Genomic DNA, 26,676 nt, shown 5'->3' with positions numbered 1-26,676 from the left:
ATGAAGAACCTTTTTGAAAATTTTCTCCTTGGTTACACACAAAAATATAGTCTGTACCGCCTGCAGGTACAATAACCAAAGACTATTTTGTACAATTTTTAGAAATTTTAAGACTGATTTTTTCTAAATAATTTCTAAAAAAAAAGGTCAAAATGTAACTTTTCCATTTTTTACAAAGAAATGTCTACATAACGTTAGAAGTTATGCAGAAATGGCATTGCTAATAGTTAGTCCAGCATCCACATTCTATTATCGCAAAAATTACATCTACTTTCTTCTAGAACATTCACGTGAATCTTTGTGTGATTTGCTTTCGCTGTTGTCTAGATATTATTATTGGTTTTGTGGTTACGCAAGTTCACTAAGCTAAGAAAAAAGCTTTGAATGGCACCCTAGGCTTCAGCGCCCCCTAGCTTACACCTCGCTACGGGACTGGATAAGGAAACGAAGTTGCTGGCCCTTCAAAAATGCTGGTTACTCCCTGAATATGTGAAATAAACAAAATTCAATACGAATTGATGAGGCGAAAACGAAAAATTATTCTTTGAGAGCGGACGCTTGGCATTAATTGTGTTCCGCTAGTCAAGTGTTGCAACATTTCTTTCGAAACCTCACAGGAAATTCCCACCCCTTGATACCAAGTGTGAAGGCCCACATTTTCGAGTGGCAGGTGCATCCCTCTTTTACGTCAGGTAGCGTATGTTTGTGGAAACACGCGCTAGACACCTATTGAGAAGACAACAATTATGTGTGAAGTGAAGTAGTAGAATGTCCGCACTCTGAAAGTTCCAAATAACATGCCTGCCAACACATTTCCTCGAAATAACCTTGCATGAAACGTATATAGTGTTGGATTTGATGTGGTTCAGGTACAGATCGACGCAAGCTAACAACGTGAATACGACACCAGCAACATGAAGCAACTTCTTCTGAAAAGTATTCTTGTTATTCTCATACTAGCCGTTGCTGAAGCTGTAAGTTACATACTTAATTAGTACTGTTTCGATAGATTGTAATTCGCCACCTCACTTTCAGCAAAGTATTTGGAATGTAATATTTGTGTATTCCAGTGGCGTATTCTAAATGTTACCGTGTTTACCGCCGGTAAACCAACTATTCTCACTTTTTTATACTTATATTTATACGTATTTAGCTTTAATATATGAAAATTGCTTATACAAGCTTTTAAACCAGAATTTAAGTAAGCTATTTACTAAGCTACTGGGCTTAACGCTTTTGATGACCGGGTTTGCTTCCCGTTTGTACGCGAAGGCCGAGAGGGAGCCGAAGCAAGTGGCTATTTAGAAACATGGGGACTGAGTGTGGTCTGTTCACCGCTGGAAACAGCGTTGCCGGGAGAAAACTGCTTGTTCCTTTCTGTTTCTGTGCCGCGTTTGCCACACGAAGGGAAATTCAGATCCATTTTTCGGTGTAAAGGGAAATTTTACGAAAAATATCGCAATTTTGAAGTTGTCGGACTCCTATTTTTGTTTTATTTTTATTATATCTAATTTACATGTATACAAAACATAAGAATTGTTGCGATAAACCAGGTCAAATTCTTAGGATAAGCCACTGGTGTATTCAGGAAGATTGGGGACGAGCCAAGTTTAGTTTATTTGCGTCCAAGGACCACCGTGTTTACAAATAATAGTACATTATATGATTCCACTATGCTCGCTTCGCTTCGCACCCACGAGATGATTAGGATTGCCGATTATAGTTCATTGATTGATTGATTTTGTTTATTTTACTTCGCTTTTCTGTCACTTATGGCTAACGCGAAGATGAGGATGGATACGGTGAAATTGATTAAGGGAATGAACACCCATCCCAAGCCGCAGTGCAAACCACTCTGCCACGAAGGCCGGCTCCGATTATAGTCGCTTTAGAAAATTATACTCCTACTACTTGTTTTGATATATTACTTTATGTTTTCCTACATGTGGCAACTACTAAAAAAAAAACAAGAAAAACTGTAATGCACTAAATAGGTCTAAACCTCGATGGACCCCTTTGATTAGTGTCGTGCCTGAGGGGGAATTGGGAAAAGGGTAAACAAGAGAACCTGCAATATTACTTGGTCGAAAAATCGAACAGTAGATCGGATGAAAAAGAACAACATGGAAGTTTTCGTGAAACAAACTTTGTCATCCATATATTCTTTATTCCTGTAAGGGGCGGATATTCAACAGAGGCTTAACCTGACGTGTGACCTGTGACCCTGAAAGATGATATAATCCTCTTAGAAACTTTCTTTCAGCCATCGGCACAGAAATACGTATAATTCACTCACTCGCTGCACCATACACAGGACCTGACTTTGAAAAAATCTGCGGATCGGAAACAAATCTCTTAGAAAATCGCCCGAGGCAATATCAATTTACAACTACAGAGACCGATACACAGGCCCGTAGCCAGGCAGGGGCCAGGGGGGGGGGGTCAGCCCCACTGGAACTTCTGTCAGCCCCCCCCCCCCCGGTTATGCCGACAGACCCTCCTGGTACTGCCTTCAGCCTCCTTGACATTAGGTAAAACTATTTTGTGTATTTTTTTTTGCAGTGAAGAGTGAAAATGTAGACAGCAGATATTATTTTGTTCACAGGAAATGAATAAGCAGATGTTAATTCAATCATCTTATTTATAAGAAGTCTAAGAAGCGGCAAGTATTTAGAAGATTCTCTTCTCTAGACTTTAGAAAGTTCCTTCATAGGAGAGTTTCTTTATCTGTACCTTCCCTGCCCATTCCAACCTCCCGTTTAGACAAAAATCTGTGAATTTGAGGTCATCATCCAAATTCCTTCTACATCTGCATGAAAGGGGAGTTTTATTGTTTCAGCCGCGAGTGGAATGTGCGGTAGTTACTATGATTGAATATTATGCAATTTGTTCTTGTATGATATAAATATCTGTATCATCAAAAGTAGTATGCAGTGTGTAGTAAGGGATGATATCAGTAGCAGTCAATTAACACTTCGAGAGATGTTTTAAAAGATTTAGAAAAAGTAGCATTTGTATGATATTTCTAAATTTTATATAACTTAATGACCCTCCTCCTCACACACATAATTTACCTTAAATTAATACTGTTCAACTTTTGAAAAATGGACTTGCTTTTCAATGCCCCCCTTGGAGATCAATTCTAGCTACGGGCCTGCCGATACATCCTGGCCTTTGCCATTTTTCTTATTTTCAGCTGTAGTCAGAAACCATCCACAGTCAGTCATCTCTCCCCAACTTCAAAACAAAATTTCTCATCATCCTGGTTGTTTGAAGAGGACAATGGTCTCTCTCCCTAATCGTCTACAAGTGTTCATTGGACCCACAGGACAACTTAACTATTATATGCCACCCTTTTCCCCTTTCCTGTAATTTTTTGGCTTTGAAATACCCCGTTTCCAAAGACGACGGCAAGGTTGCCAACTCCTAAGAAATAAGGTTGTCAACTCCTTTAAAATGCATATTTTCCAATTGATTTTTCATCTGTATTCTAGTCTCTGAGCCTCAGGCTTTGCAGATAGAATAGACCACACATACTCTGATATTGATATATATATATATATATATATATATCGGGTGGTCCAAAAGTCCCGGAACGGTCACATATCGTGAGAAATACATATCGAATCGGAAAACGAAAAAATGTGTGTTGTAATAAGTGAAAGAAAGCTATTCAATGATATCACACTTGATTCCCCACCCCTGCCCCCTAGGGGTGGGGTGGGGTGGGGGCAACTCTGAAATTTTAAATGGAAATCCCCCATTTTGTATTGTAGAATCAGATAGAGAACTTCATTCTGAGTCCAACGAGCTATCAACCATCCTCCCAGCTCAATTAGGAACGGAGATATGGCGATTTTAAATTTTGGAAAGGGGGGGGGGGGTCTACCATATACTCTATTGAAGGTCTTGACGTGCAGATTCCGAATCTGCAATTGCTTTCACTCTAGCTCAATTAGTGGCAGAGCGTCCCTTTGATTTTTTTCTTTTCTTCAAATCGCCATATCTCCGTTCCTAACTGAGCTAGGAGGATGGTTGATAGCTTGTTGGGCTCGGAATGAAGTCCTCTTTCCGATTCTAAAATTTAAAAAATGGGGGTTTCCATTTAAAATTTCACAGTTGCCTCCCGCCCCACCCCAGGGGTTGGGGGTGAGTAATCAAGTGTGATATCATTGAATAGCTTTCTTTCACTTATTAAACACATATTTCTTCATTTTCCCATTCGATGTGTATTTCTCACGATATGTGACCTTTCCGGGACTTTTGGACCACCCGGTATATATATATACATACATACACACACTTAAACTTGCCATGGAATAAAGGCAAAATAAATAAAATATAAAAATAATTTGTAATAAGATGGTTGGTCTGAAACTTTCAAATTGACTTTGTGTCTGGGTGGCTGCGAGTGTGAGAGGGGAGAGAGATATAGCCCACATGTTCAAAATTAAATGTTCTATCGATTTCTCACATTATACCCCATTTTGCATGCTAAAATATAAAATTCTGGATTCACCTGTGATTGTACACTACTGTAAATTCAAAAATAACTATTTTTTCCCGCCATTTCAGATTCCAAAGAGACAAAAGCCTTCACCAGAAAATGGCAAACAGCATTTGAATGGAACAAGAGAGACGAAACCTGAAGATAAGAATGCAAAAAAATTCTGGAACAAATTGTTTGATGTTTCTAAAGAATGTAACAAGACACATCATATTTCCGAAGGTTAGTACAGAATAAAGATTACATTAGATTGGTGTTACTGGTAAAGTACTTACCAGTGGTCAAGCATGGTCTTAAAAAGAAGTTAAGCCATGTTTTAATACAACGTGTAGTACTTATATTGTATAAACCGTGGTGCAACAGCCCATGAGGGCCAAGGCCTACCTACCGACTGCTGGCCTCACTACCACCTGCCGAGGTGGGAGATCATCAAACCAGTGTCAGGGTGTCATGTGGTCAGCATACAAACTCCCAGTCATTATAGGTTTCCATGACCAGGTTACACTACTCATCCATAGCTCCTCAATTTCGTCATGATGGTGAGTGGCCACCGGTCCCATACATAGGCCAAAATCTCAGCATAAAAGTTGTTACACTTCACCCAGGAGACTCGCACCTGCACGTGTCCCGTAGCCAGAACCCAAAGCATGACATCTTACATCGCACGATCATGGTGCAGGATGCAGTACTTATATTAGTGTGTGTAAATTATACTACCCAAATGCCGCAGTTTTCATAGGAAAGAAAGAACATTTCAAATAATAATAATAATAATAATGCATATTCCCCAAACTTCTCTCTCAATGGCCATGCTCCTTATTTCAAAATTCTTAGCCACATCATTCATATAATAAAGTACTTGATATTACTTACAGCCAGTAGCGTACACAGGATTTCATCAAGGGGGGTGTTATTTCTAAAACTTTTTTCCAAATTCACATTACTACTGTTTTATTATACTTTAATTAAATAATAATAATCATAATTAATTAATAATACTTATAATTAATTAATTAGCTAAATCAATACTACTAATACCACTACTATTAAGTAGTAGAGATCTACATAAATATAGTATTTATGAAAACATTAGAACGAAATTACTTTCTAGTCAATCAATTTTTATCAAATCCTGGGAGCATTTTTTTGTTTCTTTGTTACGAAATAATTGTCTGGTCACCGAGGTGAGACATTTCAAGGGTGAAGAAGATCCATAAATACAAGAAAATATATTAAAATAAATTGAAATAATCGAAGTATGGAACTCATCCAAGGAGCTGCGGTGATCTGGTTGGTAGAGCGTCTGACAAGTGACAATCACGCAGGAGATCCGGATTCGATTCTCGAAATTGGTTGGAAGTTTTCCGGCTTCTTCCCCGCATAAATGTCCCCGATAATTCACATCTGGATTGTCTCCCTGTTCTTACCATCAAAACATTTTACAATAGTTAACCTTATTGTCGTTTGAATAATTGTCTATTCTACAAGGTGACACATTTTAAAGAGATATTGAAACATGCTGCGGTAAACAATATAATGGGAAGGCGAATTGGTGACTGTATTCTTGTCTGCCTAGCCTTTGTCTATACATTAGCCTCTTACAACGTACCAATAACTTTATTTAGTTAATTCTCATTGTTCACACACAAAAAAATACATGTTCGTTGAACACTGGCGTACGTAGAGGGATGGCCGATGGTGTTCCAGCCCCTACCGAAATTTTGAGAAAAATCAGAATTTTCAAATAAAAAACCGTTAAGAACTTTAAAAAATCAAAATGTGTAAATGCGAAACCTCTTTTAAAGTGAATCCCGATGACCATTTTTGTCTTTGAATACAATTTTAATAGACTGAAAAGCTCCAAAAATACAAAATATTTTATTATGCATCCTGCTCTCCAAAACAAAGCCATGTGCTATCTACATTTACTATTCCAGCCTCTCCGGAAAAAAAAAATCCTGCGTCCGGCAGTGTATTGAATATTGTTGCAACTGAGATACAAATCAACTTTTTTCTCTTTTAAATCATAGTTACCCTAACCTAACCTCATAAACTCGTGTTTATTTTCAAGGCATCACTCTGAAAGACACGTGTGTTTGGAATGTGTGCTTTTCTCCATGCTGCATGGAAATAATAATTCAAATTATTATTATTATTATTATTAGTAGTAGTAGTAGTAGTAGTAGTAGTAGAAGTAGTAATAGTAATATTATTGTCCCATATCTTTGACTGAAAAATTGGCCATTTAATTTTTTTTCTACAGCATTTTTCATAATATTTTACAAGCTCAGGGGGGGGGGGTTAAACCCCGTAACCCCCCTTGTGTACGCCACTGCTTACAGCTTCCTGCATACAATTACAAATATCCATGTTTGCTTTCGTAAATTCACAACACAACAAGCGAAAGAGAAAACTCACTTCACCAATGTGTTCTTCCCACATCTAATTTGGAAGATCATTCTGAAAAGCTATGAAATTAACATAAAAGTGATACCAACTTCGTTTCACAAACTATTCTTCACAGGAGAGCAAAAGAACTGACTTTAAGCTTAAACTCAAATTTATAAATTAAGCTTCGGAATCATAGGTCAGGAACAGGAAGAACCAGGAAGAAAATGCACCTGTTCATTTCATAATAATGTATCATATCAATACAAATAGTATTTCGAGTTTGATGGCATTTTAGACTTAACATTTGTGGTATTTGCAGATCTCAGAAGATAGTTTCAATACTTTTCTTACCTCCAAGCTTTATCCAAACACCACAAGTTTATTAAATTTCTTTGTACGGCAAATCACAATAAACATCGTGTAAATAATTTGGTAGTTGTCAGCACTGGCATTGTAATTTCAGATGGATGAGGCAGCCAAAAAACAGCTGTTCTGCAAATTCCAGCATTCCCTGGTGCCAGGGACACTACCTTTGTTTAAACCCCTTAACATCAACATTATTGACTCATTTTACAAATCGTGAAACTTATAGTAATTGCTTTACAGTTTGCCTATGTGGAATTTAGAACAGTTACTTCAATAATTCTGTGTTTATAATAAAGCAAACATTCATATTCAAGATTGTTATTGCTTTCTGCTAGCATAATCTCTGTCTGCTTCCAGCTCAAATGCTCTGGCAGGCTCTGCTTCTCTTGTAGAGTTGAGGACCTATCTCCACCAAGATTTCATTATTCTGCATGTGATTGTTCGAGTGCATTGTTTTTCCTTATAGTGCCGAGAGCAGAGCGTGTGGTGCTTTCCACCAGACTGCTGAGGCTGAGGGAATTTGCAGCAATAATATTTCATGAAATTGAGTGTGACAGAAAATAAATAATGCAAAAAACATAAAATAAATTAAATATTATTTTAATTGTGCAAGCAGTGCTGACATTGCTTATATTATATCTTCCCAACTGGTATTTACATGGAGTGACCCAAGTAAAGCCCACGATTGGAATATGAATAGAACTTGAATCATCACAGTTTATACCTTACAAAGCATTCCCTCACCTATTAATGTCTGTCCCACAACAAGGAAAGTTCCTCCCCAACTAACAATTCTTATTTCAAGCACATCAATTCACTACACAGAATATTTGAAATAAGCAAGCACAATGAAGAAACTCTACAATGAACTGCAACACGCAGGATTTATACAGAAGCCTAAATTCAGAACATTAAGAATGGACCAGACACCAGTCTCCTCCTGATTTCACCAGTCCACACATATTTGAATCTGCAATCCAAATGCAATACAGGGCTCGAACTAATCTAGTTATTTCTTGAAGAGGGGTGCCAGATTAGTGAGTGCACAGGATAACTGAGAGTGCTTAAAAGAATAGTTAATTCTTCATTAAATTTAGTGTTACAAGTACTGTATTTAAAAAAAACGTAAGTGCATGAACATGGAAAGAAGATGATCAGTACGTAACATATGCAGTGTCTGAAGTAGAAGTGAAACAGGTGGGGGAAAGGATGCTCCTGCAAATTATATTGGCTGGTGAATGCTCTGTTTTCTTTTTGGGATTTGATTTTTGTTATTTAGCATAACTTTTCTGTAACTTTTGGCTAATTGCAACGATGAGGATGACTGACGATATGATGAATTTGATGACTGGGATTCAAACCTGGAACACCTGGCATCATAGCACTCTGTGTCCACTACAGAGGTTAGCACGGATGTGAGGCCTGTAATGTAGTATGCCTATCATGTAGTCATTTATTATATACCTAATTTGATGCTGTGTTCTCTGTTTGAATAATACCAAGAGTAGAAGTATCCAGCCACCAGAAAAAAAATACAGTGGAATACAAAGACTACACTAATTGTCTAGATCTATTGGTAATGGTCCTCAAAAATGGCACTGAAAATTGTCGAGATCATGTATAATAAAAATTATTTAAAACATCTTCCATGATAATGAAAAGTTTAGAGCACATTACATACAATTACACTCTCATTTCAATTTTTTTCAGCAACATCAAAGAACTTCTGGCAAAATGGAACAGTTAATGAAAATAATGAAAACGAAAGAGTAAGTATGGAGTTTGCATTTTTAAGAATTGTTGTTTTAAGTCCACTTTATGCACGGAAAGGCTAATCGAGACTAGACCAACAGTTTAAAGTGGAATCTGAACCATTGTGCCATGTGCCTCCACTGGATATAGAACCCAGGAAACCTTGATTAAAAGGCAACAACATTACTACTATGCCATCCGGGAGGGCCACTTTTTTAAGAAATGACACAACCTTGTATGTTTGAATATAACATCACATCAAAAATCTGAAGTTTTATCAAATCAGCATTAATTAATGAAGATATTACATTGGACACATAAAAAACCAAATAAACTTCAGTGTTGAAAACATTATACTCTGCCGAGGAGTATGTGGAGCAAGTAGTGCCACAAGACAGCTCAACCAATGAATGCATGAGAGGGAAAGGGATTGCATAAAGGAGACAACATGGCTGCAGTTACCAGCCAGTTGCAGCAGCATGCACTGTTTTGCTCCACCAAATCATTTTCCGCCCTTCTCTACCATTGTGTGTGGTGTTTTTCCAGAAATTCCAGGGATGTAGTAGAAGAAAAATATTATGTATGACTTGATTTGCATATTTGGAATTGTTTCTTTCTTCAATTTACTAACTTCCTTAATATATTTTATTTTTTCCTTTACAGTGTTTCGCAGAGTGTTTGGCTAAAAAGATGCAAATGGTGAGTCATTTTTCCCAATTATTAACGATTTCAGTTTTTAACAATTGTCCATGTTACTACAGTCAATTAATAAAAGAGAAATAAAATAAAAAAAGTAAAGTGTTCCCCTGTGCATAGCACCACGCCATGAAGGCGTATAGGGGATAAAATATTTATTTATTTTAAAATAGTAGGCTGAAAGGTTTTAACCACATTTCTGGTTACATAAACATCCATTATGAGACATATGTTCTTGAAATCAGATTAATGATTATATCTGTGTTGAATTTCCACTATGTTATCTGTTATTCAAAATTGTTAGAATGAATGATGATGAGGTATTCTTTAAAAGGCAAAATCCTCGTGCCATGAAGGCACATTTAGGGTATGTGGTGGTTTTTTTTTTATCTCTGCCATTTTTTGGAGGTGATGTGATCAGCTGCAACCACCTTTACCCCTCACAGTTGCCCCCAGGTACCCATTGATTTGAGACTAGGTGAGCCCCAGAGCTGCTTTATACAGGGAAGGTTGGTAGAATTGTGATCTTAGATCTCCCACCCCAGGAATCGAATCGAACCCCAGTCTTCCACATGGCAGTCGGATACCCTACTGGCTAGACCACTGCAGACATATTTTATTATGGTTTATTTTACTTTGTTGGATAATCATAAAGATGAGGATGAGTGATGATATGATGAAATTGACAGGCAATCCAGTGGCTCTAGGTTTGATGAAATTGATGAAGGGACACTCGCAAACAACACCCATGCACATGCTGGGATTCGAACCCAGGACACCAGGCACTGTAGCATGCTGTGCTAACTACTCTGACACGGAGGTTGGCGATGAGATAAATAGAATGAAGGACAAACACAATGGAACATCCATTCCCTGGCTGGAAATGTTCTTTGTGAGTGTCTTTATATCAACTTCAGCTTATCAACATTCATCATCATCTTCGAGATTAGCCAAAAGTAGCAGAAAAGTGAAGTAAAATAAAACAAATCAATGATGAATGCTACAGAAAAACAATTCAGTCGGAGTACCAAGAGACACGTGCAGCATGTCACATTGCTCTGGTGTGAAATATTACATTTGTTTCTTAAGGTTTGGTTCCAAGTGATAAATGTCGTTTGTCACTTCAGTCTGAAAAATCCCTTAGCCTTTAGGCCATTGGACAGTCTCAGCAGTGTTAGCCTCAATGCACCATTTGAAATTACGAACTATTCTAAATAAAATTTAATATAACAAATCAAACCTCATTTTGTTCAGTAGAGATCAGGTTATAAAGTTGCACTCATAAAAGTCATGTATCTTAATAATTAGAGAAAGGAATATTTAAAAAATATTATAAAACTCATGTTACAACGGAAACATGAATCTTTACGATACCTGAACCGCAATATCTTCACAAAGTCACATATTGAAAACATGATACTTCATTGCACACAAACCTATTATGTTGGCATAAAATGTATCAATTGGTATCCTTGGGTACTTCTAACTTAAAATATGGTTTCTATTGAACAATTCAAGCTTCTCAGTTTGTTTCAGTCATATGGACAATTTTCTGACTGCTGAAATAATGCATTTTTGACACTTGAATTATTTATTTAAATTCTGTTATTTTGTAATTTGTCAGATCAAGAATGGAGAACTTAGTAATGTAGGAATTAAGAAGATGCTTCAGGCAACAATAATGCCAGGAAATAATGTTTCTGAAGAACTGAACAAATTCAGCGTATGTTCATCTCAAGGTAAGCTGGCTTTAATCATTATGTCACATGCATACTCTGTATATTCTTTGAACTATTAATACCATGCATGCATGAATGGAATTATTACTATGTAGGTTCTTCTCAAACTTTGCATGAAATGCATGTTGTTGCATAGTAAATATGGACTTGGTAATGTGAAATTTCAACATTCAGAATAATTTCTCCACACACTTGTACCAGTGTGCACACATTAGTGTGAACTGCTGTGGAAGAAAGCATACACAACAAATTGTTTGAGTTCGTTTTTCATTCTGGACCTATTTCATCAAGTGCACACATGTAATACATCTTTGTAACCCTGAAAAACATTATGAAAACATGCTGTATGAAGACATACATACATTAAGATCTTTCTACTCATGAGATCAATACATTATGCAAATTGTCATATGAGAACCAGAGGAATGTAACTCCAAAAATGCAGTTTTCAGTTTTGTTAAACAAATCTCCCTGAAGAGTTTTACGTGGAGTCAGATTAACATATCTCCACTTCTAACGCTTAGCAATATGGTGGAGTTTCGTATTTCCTGACTGATTGTCACACAACCAAATGTACTATGATATTCAAGAGGTTAACTTTATAACATTGAATGGCCAAATTACAAATAAAACTGTATACATGAGTGTGTGTAATTTGAGATGTCAAATCCACATAAGATTGGATTTTCATGGAATCATACACACCTATTGTACCAGACAGTGTAGTGATACAAACCAGTGTTAACAGAAATTGATGATTTCTTGCACACACAAAATTCTTTTCTGTCAAATGTGTGTGTGTGTAAAATATAGAGAATTTTATCCAAAGATCAACTAATGCTTAAATAAAATTGTGATCTTTCAGAGGGAACTGGAAAATGTGAAAAGACTTACAAGATTTCCAAGTGTATTCATCAAGTTATGGCAGTAAGTATAATGTTGTAATTTGGATTCTATTTCTGGTAATATAATTGTATGATTTAAAAACTTGAATTGCAGGCCATACAGTACTATAACTTCATCCTATATATTGCTGTATGTTACTTATTACAATGGTAATGACAAAACAAATTTACAGCTGTATATTGTAATGTAAATCAGTGATAAACCAGCATTTATTAGTACCCAGAAGATCATTAGCAATGTCAACACATGATTTAAAAAATTGAAATGCTTCTTTGTTAAAATTTTGTCCTTACTGATATTTGAAACTGGGGATGAAATTTGCTTTCTTTCATAGACAAGTTTTAGCCTTCTATAAGGTCTTCCCATATCAGATGTGGATTATATTAGATATAGTAGTCTGCATTAGATTGGCACCAAGAGTTGAAATGAGTTTGGACTTTCTTAATACAATTTCATAACTTCAAACAAGTATTGGAAACAAATCATTGTAAATCCCACATCTCATTGTAATATATAGTTACTACAACTGTAGTTCAAACATAACGTTGAGCTTTTATTACATTTTCAACCTTGGTTATAAATAGTAGATGCACTATGTACACCATGCTTTAATAATTTCATTCATTTCTGTTTCAGGAGATAAGCAAAAAATATATTCAGAAAAATCATGGTAACCACACACAACACTTTAATAAAAGAATTGGCAACCGTACATGGTACCACACCACACCTGTACCAACTCCAATTCCATAATATCACGGTGAGTTGCATAAAGGGGCATAGTGTATTCAACAAATATCCTTGTGTGCAGGAACTTAAGTTTAGTTGGCTTCAATTATGGGACATACTGAATAATATTAAAAATATCTTTCAATTCCTAGTAACAGATTCTTATTTTGAGTTAGAACTGACACTATTAAGAACACACTATACTTAAGAATTTATTATACTATAAGAATTAAATGGTCAATGAATTGAGCTTTAAGAAATAATAATAATTAATGTAATTTCTCTATTCAATCATATAGGAAGACAATTTTATTTGGAAACAATATATTTAATTACCTTTCTTTCCCTTTATCTTACAGAAATTGAATCACCATGTGAAGAAGATATTACAAGCATAGACATTGAAAAGTTCCTGTAACTAATGCACTGATGAACTTGTAATAAAGAGCAACTTGAAGAATGAGTAGCTAATTACTTTATTGTTGAATTAAGATAACATTACAACCAAGTACTAATACCCAATTGTGTGGTTCATTCGAACATATAAAATATTTAGTTCAGAAATTGAATAATACAGTGGAACCTCAATGCTACAGCATGCTAAAATGCCAGGTGTCCTGGGTTTGAATCCTAACCTAGGCTTGGATGTTCTTCGTGAGTGTTCATTCATCAATTTCATCAAGTCATCACTCATCCTCATATTTGCGATTAGCCAAAAGTGGCAGAAAAGCAAAAAGCAAAGTGAAATAGACCAAATCAATCAATCATATTTTAACAACTGCATGACAAATGCTGTTATGAAGTATGATTATTTTTCTACAAGGCTTGCTTAAGATTTATCTTACTACAATAACTAATCATAATTTTCTGTGAGATTTGAGATCAAATGTGTTGGGATGACTGTTCATCTCTGTTCTATGAAAAAATTAAATTCATATCTATCTCAAGTCATTACTTCATAAGCTCTTTAAACTGCAATCTAAAAATATTAGAGATGGACAGATATGAAATTTTTCCCAAATTTCAATATACAGTTTACTGATAACCAATATTCTACCACTGCGATATAAAACTGCAAATATTTCATTAAGAATGGTTCATTAATCTCCTTAATTAAGTAAATTAAAATACGACAGGTAATGTAATGGACTTGTGTGTTAGGAAAAAGAAACTGAGTATTTAAATATTTACAAAACCAGAGAGTACACGAATTATACTTTTATTCGATACAAAGGTTTTGTTGTAGTTGTTTAAGTCTTCTTTATGCACAGGTAGGCTAATCGGGACTCGACCTACAGTTTAAAGTACAGTTAGAACCACTGTGCAATGTGCCTCTGCTGGGTATCGATCCCGGGACCCCTTCATTATCATTACAAAGGTAAAAAAATGGCAGAATTTTTTAGTTAAAAGCTAGTTATAGGAGTGTCAGATCAGCAATATCATCATCAAATGTACAAGTAAACAGACTTCAAAATATGCCTATAACAGCCAATACCAATAGAGTACGGATTGATAGCGTATCTGTGTACAAAGTGGACTTAACACAAAAACTCAAACAAACAAACCAACTGTCCCATCCTTCAAATTATATATTAGGGATGGAACATATTAATTGATACTGCATCAGTTTTGGCTGATATAAGTATATTGGTAACATTACATTGGTCACCTGAAAAAATATGGACCTCCCCGATGGCGCAGGGGTAGCATCGTCGCCTTGTAATCAAGGGGTCCCAGGTTCGATCTCCTGTGGAGGCTCATAGTGGTTCGGATCCCACTTTAAACTGTAGGTCCAGTCACGATTAGCCTTCCTGTGCATAAAGTGGACTTAAAACACCAAATCAATCAATCAATCAACCTGAAAAAACATAACATTTGTATCTGCAAAGAATTCGTATTGGTCTATCTCTATTATGTAGTAAAGACATACAATATAATCTCGAACAGGGGTTTCCAACTGGCGGCCCACGGGTCGCATGCAGCCTGCGATGTCATTTTTTGCGGCCCGCGAAGCCAGTTTCCAAAATACATTCATTTTATGTATTTTTATTAAAATACGTTCTATTTATGAATTTCCTTAAACAACTGGCATTTCTAACAGATATCACAGGTCATCTGAACGAACTGAACTTGAATCTGCAGGGAAGAAACCAGCTGGTGTCAGATTTAATGGGAAACATAGATGGGTTTCGTAATAAACTGAAGATTTTCAACGTTACTTTGGAGAGGAATAACCTGGTCCATTTTCCAAGCTGTCGGCGGCTAGCAGGAGATGAAGAAACACTGGACTTCTCAGAATTCAGTGTAAATATTAAAGAAATAATGGATGAGTGTGAGTCCAGATTTAAAGATTTTGAAGAACGTAAAAGCAGCATCCAGCTATTTATTTAGCAATCCTCTTGGCGTTAACATCGAAGAACAAGAAGCTTTTCTCTCCAACTTGAATTGTGTGATTTGCAAGGCGATGTGTTCCTTCAAACTAGGCAAGAAAAGGGGCCAGAGTTTTTCAAATACTTTTCAAAAGAACGCTTTCCAAATGTACGTAGTTTTGGGCAAAGAATGACATCGATGTTCGGCAGCACATACACGTGTGAAAGTCTTTTTTCTTCAATGAAGTTCATCAGGAAGCGCTACAGAAGCCGACTGGCAGATTCTTCACTGCTTCACCTTCTGAGACTTTCAAATACAGAAATTCAAGTGGACATTCCAATTTAATAAAAGAAGCAGATCGGCCTCAATTTTCACATTGAACACTTACTATGAAGGATTCTTATTTGTATGGTGTGTTTTTCATTTCTTTCAATTCATCCATAAGTATTGGGTTTTTGAGAAATAAATTCTAATTATACAATTTTGATTTGTGAATCCATTATTTTTATTGCCTCATTTTAGAAATTTAGATCATGTGAAATTACTACATTTTCTGTTCAGTACTTACAATTTTTGTAATTTTTAATCCCCCCCCCCAAAAAAAATGCGGCCCGCCAATCAACTGCTGGATATAATTTTGGCCCTCGGACCTTTTGAAGTTGGAAACCACTGATCTAGAAGAGGGAACTTAAAAATAAATATATGTAAATCAGACAGGATAATTTGCTGTTGAGAAAAAAATCAGATTGATGTAACTTTTTATTAATTATTGAAACTTACAGATTATGAATAGGAACAGCTAATGAATACAGTCTGATATTATTGGAAGAATGGCCATAGAATAAATAATACTATGCACAGAATTATCTTTTGTGTAAATTATAGTTTGTACTATACCATATAACATATAATTAAAATCATTCTGTCTTTTCACTACTGTTCTAAGGTCTTGTTTCTTAAAAATGTACTCTCAGTCTGTTGTTGTTGGCCAATACTGTACTTACATTACACATCAAATGTATAATTACCCAATGCAACAGTTACAGCATGTACTGTTTTTTAGGATCAGCTTCGATCCTTTATTAGGACAAGACATGGTTGATCCAAACATTTGGACCCACCAAAGAAAGGTACATGCTATCTCTGATTTGGCTAATTTTACAATGTTGATGACACATGTGAAATATCAGTTTTATACATATTAAATGTAGTCAAAAAATTCAATAATTGGAGAATTCCTATTTAGTGTATGACTATGTGCTGCATTTTCTGCCACTCTCAAAATCAGTTCTCTCCAAGATTAGCTTATATGTATGAAACTGGTCCAAAATTGGGAAAATTTCCAGTCTTATGCTGTGATGAAGAGTCATTTATAGATGAAGTCCTGGGCCAGAAGGGTTGTTTTTAATATTTGCATTTTAAAAGGCATGCCAGAAAAAAAATAAAAGAAAAAGAACATGGAGACAGTTACATTCTCTCCTTTAAAAGCAATTGTTCATAATAAATTGATTTGACAAGAGGGTATAAGTGAACCTAGTTTCATACAGTGTTTTGAGACATTAACATCGAAAATGGTTATGATAGAAAAGTGACAAGTTGCAAAAAAATATACCTAATTGCTTGAAGGATGCCACTTTGTGATTAATTATGACATTCAGGTTAAACTGCACTAAGCATTGAATAAACGCAATGAAATTCCCACAAGTAGCAGAAATATTTGGACGATTTTGGCATTGCAAAAAGTAAAGTGTGACCAATCAAAGTTTTTGACTACACCTTTATTCATGAAGTAACATGACAATAATTTGTTTCACCTAGGCAAAGATATTTTTATAATTCTGTATCATTCAGGGTATAAATATGAATATGTGAATATATGCCTATTACTTTGGACTGGGGAAAATTGTTAAAATTCTCTTAGTTATGACATAAACTGTACCTGCATTGTAGAACTGAGAATTTTGGAGACAACTGTAGTCTTCAGAAGCATTTCTGATTTAAAAATGTAATTGTCTCCAAAGTTTAGAGGCATACTTCAAAGAGAGACTACATACAAATTCTTTATAAATATACAATCTGGTCAAACTAAATTAACAACAACCATGATTGTCATACAAAACTATATCACATACATACAAGTGAATCTAGTATTAGTCATTTTGCAAACATGTATTCTTAAGAAGGAAACAAACATTTCATACCCGTCTCTTAACATTTGTAACCTGTCTCAAAATTCCTGAATATACATGTCTTTTGTTTATATGCAAGAAAAAGTTATGTGAAAAACAATATTCTAACTGAAATTTATTCAGTAAAAACTGGATATAAATAATATAATGATTCAAGGGTTTTGTAGCGATCACATGATGCTTAATCTGAAAAAATACCGCAGCAGTATAATGTGTGTCCACAACTTTTACTCCTGTGACTAGCATTGCAGAGTTGCTCTGACAACTTCTTTCGGCAAATACCATTTTCTTTCCTAGTCAGATTAGGTAAGTTATTTGTTGAAAGAAGACCTACATGTTACTTTACATTTGAAATACTGTAAATTAATTATAATATTAAATAAAAATTGTGTCCAAAAAAGGGAGTGAGTCTTATAGGCTGGTGCATCTTACATGCAGACAAATACAGTATATCTGAGAACATGAGAAAACCGTTCATAACAACTGTGGAGCCCACAACTCACTATACCACTTCACCATACTTTGCCTCAAACTACATATATAGTTTCAAAAAGACAACGTATATAGAAAAATATTAGGTTCTTCCTACCAATTTAGATGAAGAGATAAGTTATTTCTTTATAATAATAATTTTCAAAATCTAGTCATAGTAAAATCTAGTCATAGTTGACGTACTAAAGTTCATGATCTGAAAAGTTAAATGTGATATCTTAACATCATAGTTCTGAATGTAAATACAGTGGAACCTCGATTTTACGTTTTTCAGGGAACCAAGTTCTAAGAACTTAAAATGCAGGAAAATGTAAAATATGGAAATAATTTATATCATTTTATTCTACTGGGACCATGAAGATTGAATGTACAATGCGAGAAAATGTAAAACCTGGGAACGTAAAATCAGGGTTCCACTGTACTATTTATTGTTTTACTATGAGAGAAGTGTGATTATTCACACTTATAAATGCATAAAGTAAGGGACGAAACCTTTTAGATAGAATGGGTAAGGGGTTAAGATGGTATAAATATTACAAATATCGGTGAACCAGTAATGGAGTGTTGGTTTGATAATAACAAACACTGATGATCAAAAATTCTGGATGTCAAATACTATATATTCAAGTAATTCCTATCCACTTTGATAGCAAAAAATATTTATGAGAACTGATATAATAAAAGGTACTTTCACCTTGGACTTGGCATGTGCAGGGATAAATTATGTAAGAAGTAATTTATAATGACACACCAGAGATTGCTTCATTAAAAGTTCAAGAGGGAGTATTCCATAGGAAGGTAAAAATGGTTCTAGTCCATGTAAAAGGTGAATGTTAAAACTTGTTCCTATGGAACTGGGAGGAGGCCAACACAAGTGGGTGGGAGTAGCCAGCTGTTTAATCTTCAGTATCCCACGTTCCTACACTGTTGTTGTTCCAAATAAACTGACATGCAACATTTGTTGTTGTCCTATATTGGTTTATAAACCTGCATGACACTTAAGATTATTGTGTGTATTTAGGAAGGTACATAATTCTTTTACATTTAATTCTATGTATCCTGTTATCTAGGTTAAGTTTATGTACTCTTTTCTTAATGTTCCTCTTTAATTGCACTATATATTGTTTGTCAGAAGAACAAGTGCAACTATAGATGCCTCAATTTATTAGTAGAGAATCAACATTGCTCCTTTTTATCGTATGTAAGTTTTTTGTTAATTTAGTTGCCTGATTTACTACTTAATCTAGACCCATATTTCAAGAGGAGTTTCTGAGTCCACACTTGGTTTTCCTGTTGCTTAGGTAGTTATATTTTCTTCGTTAAGATTGTTTTGTACTTTGTTGATTATGTTTGTGGGTGTCCACTAATTTCAGCTATTGATCTAATGCTATGTCCTTTTCAGTAGCCCTTTGATAGGAAGATAGTGAGAATTAAAGCTCTTAATATAAAGTTATACCAAAGAGATCGTTCTCATTATCTAAAATGGTTGCAAGTATTGTTGATGAATATACCATTGCCTATTGGTAAAGTTGGGTACCTTTTATTATATTTAAGATGTTGTCATATGAGACATGCCTTAAATAATTTATCACAACTTTCTATAATCATGTGATACTACTGCATGTCGAAAAACATATTTTTAAAATTGCAAAAACTTAAAAACATGAAACAATATTTAAGAGCAAAAGAGATAGGCATGATAAGCTGCAAATAATTTTTACATTGTAATCTTTATAACTATTAAGATGGATATTAAATTACAGTCAAATCGTTGGTATCAATATTAGAAGCAATTGCAGTACCACAACAGCTCTAAATCTAAAAGGATAAACAGGTTTCACATAATCGAAATGCATTAAGAGGCTTGGAAACTTAAAATATGTCAGTGTCACTTGGACTGAATTACTTTACATACATTAATTACCTTCCAGACAGTTTCTAATTTTCAAACCAAACACAGAACTAAAAAATGAGGTCAAAAGACTAAAATGACTAAAGAGGTTTGTATTCAGTAATACCACCAGTAAAAAAAATAAGTGGGGGAGGTAGGGAAGAGAGAAAATTTTGTCGAAACAAATCACATTTTACAAAATGCCAAGTATCATGCAAAATTAATTAACATATATTACAGTATTTTATTTGGAGGGGAGAGGGTGTAATTACTGACTGGGGGAGCTCATCCTTTCCCGACTTCTGGAGTATTCACAGTTAATATCCATTGCAGCTGATCCCAGAATGCAAGTGGTATTTAAATATAAGGTTTAACTGATTTATATTGCTTTGTTTGTACATGTTTTGCACTGCACCAGAAATAGACTAACATATTTTACAATAGTTTGTATTATATCACAGGTTACACAGAATAAGAATTTTACTATTATCACTTCCTGCACAAGATCTCCTTACTTTAAATTAATTACCTTGTCATACTTTCTCTACCTTAGAACATTAATAAAACTGATATATCTTGACAGTATACTTATACTATAATGTATGCATATTAATGATAAATTAGTATGTCAAAATGTATCCAAGGCCCCTATATCAATAGTTTATTAATGAAAATAATTGCATTGATGACCTTTGTTAAGTTACAACAGTTTTATGCCACTGTTTTGCTTTCACATTCAATTCATATCAGAAAAAGTAATAAGATTTGGCAATAAACTATAAAAACTCTAAAACAATCAATCACACCACATAAAAAAATAATCCTAATAAAACTTAATTGAAACTAAACTTCTTAAAATTTGTGATATATAAAAAATACCTTTCTCCGTGCTTCTATTCACCTCTCATACATGACAGTAACCTTTCCCATGATGTCTACACAGGCATTAAATAAATAAATAAACTGAAACTATAAAAAATATAGTACTAGACAACGCCATCCCTTTCCACACAACTTATGTTACTTCTGTTTATTGGAGTGTTTGTTCCCGTGGCACTTTTCACTAACCGCTGCACTTTACACTATAAATATCATTGCTAGTGTCTGCAAATTATCCAAATCCTTAGACTTTGTTCTCCACTTGATCTATGACTTGGCCAACTCTTTCCAATACATTGTGGATAAATGGACGTTCCTCTGGATTCACTTTCATCATGTACAAAATGAGATCATGAATTTCCTTTGGAGAAAACAAGAATATTCATCAACACTGCATGGTTCCGATTCAAGAGCCTCCTGATATTTATTATTTTATTTTAAAAATAACAACAAGTACTGAATAGCATTTTCTTGAATGTTTTATTGACTGATTGATTTGGTTTATTTTACGTTCTTTTCTGACACTTTTGGCTAATTGCAAAGATGAGGATGAGTGATGATATCATGAAGCTGATGAAGGGGGACTCCCAAAGAACACTCATACCCAGGACCCACGGCATCGTAGCACTTTGCTAACCACTGCACCATGGAGGTTTGCTATACACCTAAAGAATTCTCACAACTTTATTACTGACTTACCAAAATATTTCATATGATCCTACTTCTTAGTGTCCATATTATTTACACAATTAGTGGTCCATCATTATTAGAAAAGTAAGGGAGAAAAAAAGCTTATAACCACGATGAGGTATGATAGGTACTAAAATTGACCAACATTGGCAGATTTTTCATCATTATCCAGAGTAGGGACTAAAAAAGCACTTATCTTCAAAACAGGCACTTATGACTAAAATATGAAACAACAGCCTGTATAAAATTCATGTATTCATCTCAGCAATGGCCTGAAATAGGTTTTAAACATAAAGGACTACATTTTCTGCCAAGGAACAAAAAAGAGACATTTTAGGGTAAATCCTCAGGCTACTTATAGCATATACATATTATTGTATTATTGGATAAATTATGAAACGAATCTCCGAGTTCAGCCCACCCAATGTTTTTTCAAAAGTTGGCACTACTGTCTGTGGGGCTTTACCTGTACACAGTGTAGTACAAGTAAGGGTGACTGCTTTGAGGGAGATCTCACAAGGAAGCAACCATGCGACGATTGAGGATTTCACCAATCGAATGCAGGTTTGTGCAGCCTGTCATGCCTCTACAGTGTGAAACGTTGCTGTTGATTGGCTCATTTCCAAGCACGATGTGCCACGTGTTGCTTTGGTCATGCCCCTTAGACACAAATGGGCTAAATCGAAATGCAACTCAAGGTAAAGTGGGGTGCGAACCACTATAATGTATAAAGTGCAAGTTGTTACTCTGATTTCTTGATCATGATATGTTCATATTTTGCTGATCTGTCATACTCTGTATGAGGGTATGTCAGTAAATAGGTCACAAACACTTATCTAGCAAGTACTAAGTGAAATACTGTCTTGAAAACTATTTTTATTTTTCAACATAAACTCCACCAATATTGATACACTTATCCCATCGCTTTATCAGTGCCCCAAAACCTGCTGCAGAAAAGTCTTTGAGCTACTGTCCCAGCCACAGTAGCACCTTATGTTCGACCCAGTTATGCACTGCTTTACATGACAAACACTTCTCACTGCAAACAAGAAACATTTCCTTATGAAGTACTTTTGCTGGTGGTAAAAAAAAAATGCAAACAGAGCGTTGCTTTTCTAACGTACATTCCTCGAGCAGAGGTCGCCATTTTAAAACTGAGCTGCTTATTTATGCATGCATCTGCTATCTACCAACTGCTAACTGAATAGCATCAAGCCAGATTGTACTGCCACCTAATGACACCTTTAAAAACCACTCACCACTATTTTCAGCTATCCCTCATCTGTTTATGACCTATTTACTAACTTCCCCTACTAATTTAAGGATGAAAACCATTAAAACAATTATAAATTTAATAACTTACTGGACGATATGGAGTTGGCTCCGGGAAAGAGATATTTCCACTAATTACAGCTAAGGCTACACTATCGCCTCTTTCATATACTGCATCAAATGGAGACTTGTAGTAGCACAAGGCATACAAAACACAACCCAATGACTGAAAATAAAGAAAGTCATGCGATTAACATATACTTTATTAACGCACAAGAAAGTATTTGTATTTTTGTTATTTAGCATCACTTTTCTACTACTTTAGGCTAATCGTGACACTTTGAACAGATATCTGTACCAGTGCAGACACTCTTAATGATTCCCACCAATACCGATACTGATGCTTGAAAATTGTAATTAAAAATTGTTCAAAATATTGATTAATACAAGGTGCATTCAATAAATAACCGGAAAAGTAGTATAAAAAATCTAAAATACGACCGTGACTCTTATATGTTTGTTATTTTGTGAAGACATCTGTAAGCTATTCATAGCTGGGGTTGGCACACCTGCCTCGCGTATGGGATGCTGGGAAATATTTACACAAGATGGCGGCAACCTTACAGGAGTGCTCTAAGATAGAGCAGCAAAGTGTCGTGAGATTTTTGTTGAGTGAAGCCGTGAAACCGATAGAAATTCATCGCTGCATGACAGTTCAGTATGGTGACAAATGTATAACTCGATCACAAGTGTACGAGTGGGCTGAGAAGTTCAAACAGGGCATAATTAGTGTTGAAGATTCTCCGCGTCCAGGTCCCTCTGTCACTGCAGTCACGGAAAACAATATTGCTCAAGTGGAGGACTTGAACCAGCGTATTTCTGTCAGTGAAATTGCTTCCAAGTGTAGGATCAGCCTAACATATCAGTCATGACATACTGAGGTTCAGGAAAGTGTGTGCGAGGTGGGTTCCGAAATGTTTGACACCAGAAATGAAGGCGAGGCGGTGTGTAGGGAGCTTTTGAGCCGTTATGAAGCTGACGGTGAGGTATTCTTCATCGTATTGTCACTGGAGATGAAAGTTGGGTTCATTTCTATGAACCAGAATGTAAGAGGGCAACAATGTGTAGATGGCTAGGGATGCGGGTGCAGAACGTTTGCTTCCTGGTGTACTTCACATCCGGTTTCCTCTGTCTCCTGGAATGCTCCAACTTGCAGAGGAGAATTTCACAGGAAATGGAGGTTGCAAAGTACAGAGGAACTGGCTACTATTTAAGTGAAGGGTGCCCTGTCACCAGGCCTTATTTCAGTTGGAATTAGTTGATGGATCATTGATAGTAGCAGCCAGTGACGCTGCCAGGAAGCAGAGGTAAGTGCTGGTGCATCCCTGAGCCACCTACCCTTCTCCTCCTACTATTATTTGTTTAGTTCAGTAAACAGCAAAATACCATCTGACCTTATCTCATTTCTCCTGAAGTAAGTGCTCAATCGATATGGTAAAGTAGACAATTTAAGAATGGAATGGCGACATCCTTCGTCTCCCAGACCGACGGAAAGGTCATGATAACTTTGTTTTGGGACCACAAGGGGCTAATTCTTGAACATTACATACCCAGAGGTCATAATGTAAACAGTACCACCTACTCCAACCTTTTGCATGAAAAACTGAAACCAGTCATTCTGCAGAGACGATGTGGTCTGGTGTCCACTGGTGTGCTTTTGCTCCATGACAATGGGAGACCACAACTGCCAATGTCACATTGTCTACCATCGAGGACCTAAAGTTTGAGTGCTTACCCCACCCTCCATATTCACCCGATCTCGCACCTTCCGATTTCCACAACTTTGGCTTACTGAAAGATGCACTCAGTGGATCGAGGTTCCAGAATGACGACGAAGTCCAGTCAGTGGTGCACGATGTAGTGCCACCTTAAATTTATTATTTTTTTAAATTTTTTATTATATAATTTTGGCGTTTCGTTTTTCTTTTATCAGTTAGTTTACCAGTTCTTTTTTTAAAATCGCACCCAGTCCCTTGCTTGGCATGGCGAGAGGGAAAACCGGGCTCTTCAGGCAAGTTACACTGGCTAGGGTGTCCTTTTTTTTTCTTAGTTTTTTCTTCCTTTTGGGTATTTGTGTGTTTGTGTGTGTGTGTTAGAGCCACTGTACAAGGCTAAAACCGGCAACATTGGAAGAACACAGGGGAAGTTTGGGCGTCTTTGGGAAAAGACAGGACACAAGGATATAGAGGTGAGAGGAGTGAGGAGCTGTATTTTGAAGTGTGGCTAAACTTTGCGTATGGCATCCAGCGATGCAAGGAGACACGTTACTAAAGTATTTTGAAGAGTGGCTGTTGAGCAGCTGGCAGCACCATGCAGCGGAAGGAGCGGTGTTTTGTTCCTGTGTAATTCGAGCTACTTACCCGTGTTAATCACAACATGTCGCAGGAGCATCAGCCACCAAAGTAGGTGAAGTGCGATTTGTGACAGCTGACAGCACAGTGCAGCAAGAAGAGCTGTGTTTTAATTTTGTGTAAATGGAACTACTTCCGTGTGGTTACTGAACAATACATGAAGCAGATCACACCATGTGACCGGAACATCAGCCAACCTGACCTGAAGCCGTAAACAATCCTCTTTTACCCCCCTTCAACAACGAACCACAGCCATCCCCTTCAATCTAAAGTAGGAGCAGTGTGTGTGAGGAAGTGCATCGCATAAGTGACAATAAAAGGTAAGGGATCCCAACAAACATTTACTTATGGCCATAAGATACATGAAGGTTATTTATTACTTGTGTTTGTATTTGTATGAGCTATGCCGGGTTAATCTTCATATTTTCTTAAGATCAATAATAATCTTCAGAACAAATTTCATGTTATTTACATATTGCCCCACCACAACTGGCAGCCCAACTAAGGGGCACGATTACCACCGATGTTTAGGCTTAAACAAAAGAAAGGACAATTTTTGTTCAAAACTTTATCAGTAAAATTAGCATATTTTCATCTTGATATCAGCAACTAACTTATGTTGTCAGTAGCCAGTATCAGTCATGCTTTGTTTAGCTTTCAAACTTATTTTCCGGTTTGTCTTTTGTCAAGCCACCCAAGCGACTGCATTGATGAAATTTTATTTAAATTAAAGGGGAAGTTCCTTACATTCAGGCACATCATTTGGCCAATTCTCTTAAATATTACTTTTTCCTAAATAATGCGGGTGTTTTTTTTCTCTTTTTTTTTTCTTCTTAGCGAAGGGGAGAAATCCACTAAAAACAGTAATGCTTTGTGAGTCATTTTCAATTTTTTTTTTGTAAGTTTCGTTTATCATAGTTTTTTAAGGCATTTATAGAGTTATTTTATGTTTTCTTTGTATTGTTTGGGACAATCATGGTTTTAACGAGGAAGCAAACGCGAATTTCTAGTTTCATCGAGGCTAATCAGGTCACAAAAAATTTAGAAGAGGATGTACAAAATTTAGGGAATTTAGAACGGGATAGGGAAAATACTGGAGTCTGAATCTGAAAGGGGGGAAGCTGCCGCGATTACATTAAATGACCTCGCAAGGATGATGATGGATTTCAAGCAGGAAATGAGAGAATTACGGAGAGAATTTAGAGAAGGGATGGAGGAACAGGCGCGTCGGTTCGAAAAGTCGCAATCTGAAATGGAAAGAAATCTGACCCGTAGGATAGATAATGTGGGAAAAGGTAGCGCAGGGACACGGAAAATTGTGGATCAGCTTGTCGTAAGAACCAGTACTTTAGAAGAAACTGTAGGAAATTTAAGCGAGGGATTGGCGGCTGTTTCC

General features: G+C 36.0%; 2 protein-coding genes across 2 annotated transcripts in view; one reads left to right on the top strand and one right to left on the bottom strand.

The window, feature by feature from the left end:
• The first annotated feature begins 880 nt into the window (after positions 1-880).
• LOC145998494 (uncharacterized) lies at positions 881-13,548 on the top strand. The gene is made up of 8 exons (XM_083134914.1): positions 881-974; positions 4,576-4,729; positions 8,975-9,033; positions 9,680-9,715; positions 11,337-11,451; positions 12,317-12,378; positions 12,994-13,117; positions 13,446-13,548. The coding sequence occupies exons 1-7, from the start codon at positions 915-917 to the stop codon at positions 13,108-13,110; spliced, it is 603 nt and encodes a 200-aa protein (XP_082991040.1). The 5' UTR covers positions 881-914; the 3' UTR covers positions 13,111-13,117; positions 13,446-13,548.
• Positions 13,549-16,204: 2,656 nt separating this feature from the next.
• LOC145998815 (serine/threonine-protein kinase 16) overlaps positions 16,205-26,676 on the bottom strand; it is a 36,724-nt gene continuing 26,252 nt past the window's right edge. The window contains exons 6-7 of the mRNA XM_083135455.1: positions 22,961-23,095; positions 16,205-21,268 (exon numbers count right to left, since the gene is read on the bottom strand). Coding sequence (XP_082991581.1) covers positions 21,152-21,268; positions 22,961-23,095 — 252 coding nt within the window. The 3' untranslated portion in view covers positions 16,205-21,151. The remainder of the gene's footprint in view (positions 21,269-22,960; positions 23,096-26,676) is intronic.

This window comes from Lepisma saccharinum, chromosome 14 (genome assembly GCF_977018435.1).
Source record: "Lepisma saccharinum chromosome 14, izLepSacc3.1, whole genome shotgun sequence".
Classification (NCBI taxonomy): domain Eukaryota; kingdom Metazoa; phylum Arthropoda; class Insecta; order Zygentoma; family Lepismatidae; genus Lepisma; species Lepisma saccharinum.
This window is presented reverse-complemented; position numbering and strand designations above follow the sequence as displayed.

What these genes read in the sequence shown, in the direction of transcription:
- LOC145998494 (XM_083134914.1), top strand. Translation starts at nt 915, where the DNA reads ATGAAGCAACTTCTTCTGAAAAGTATTCTTGTTATTCTCATACTAGCC. An exon ending in AAAATAATGAAAACGAAAGA is followed by an intron (nt 9,034 to 9,679) that starts GTAAGTATGGAG and finishes TTTCCTTTACAG; the next exon opens with TGTTTCGCAGAGTGTTTGGC. An exon ending in CAGCGTATGTTCATCTCAAG is followed by an intron (nt 11,452 to 12,316) that starts GTAAGCTGGCTT and finishes GTGATCTTTCAG; the next exon opens with AGGGAACTGGAAAATGTGAA.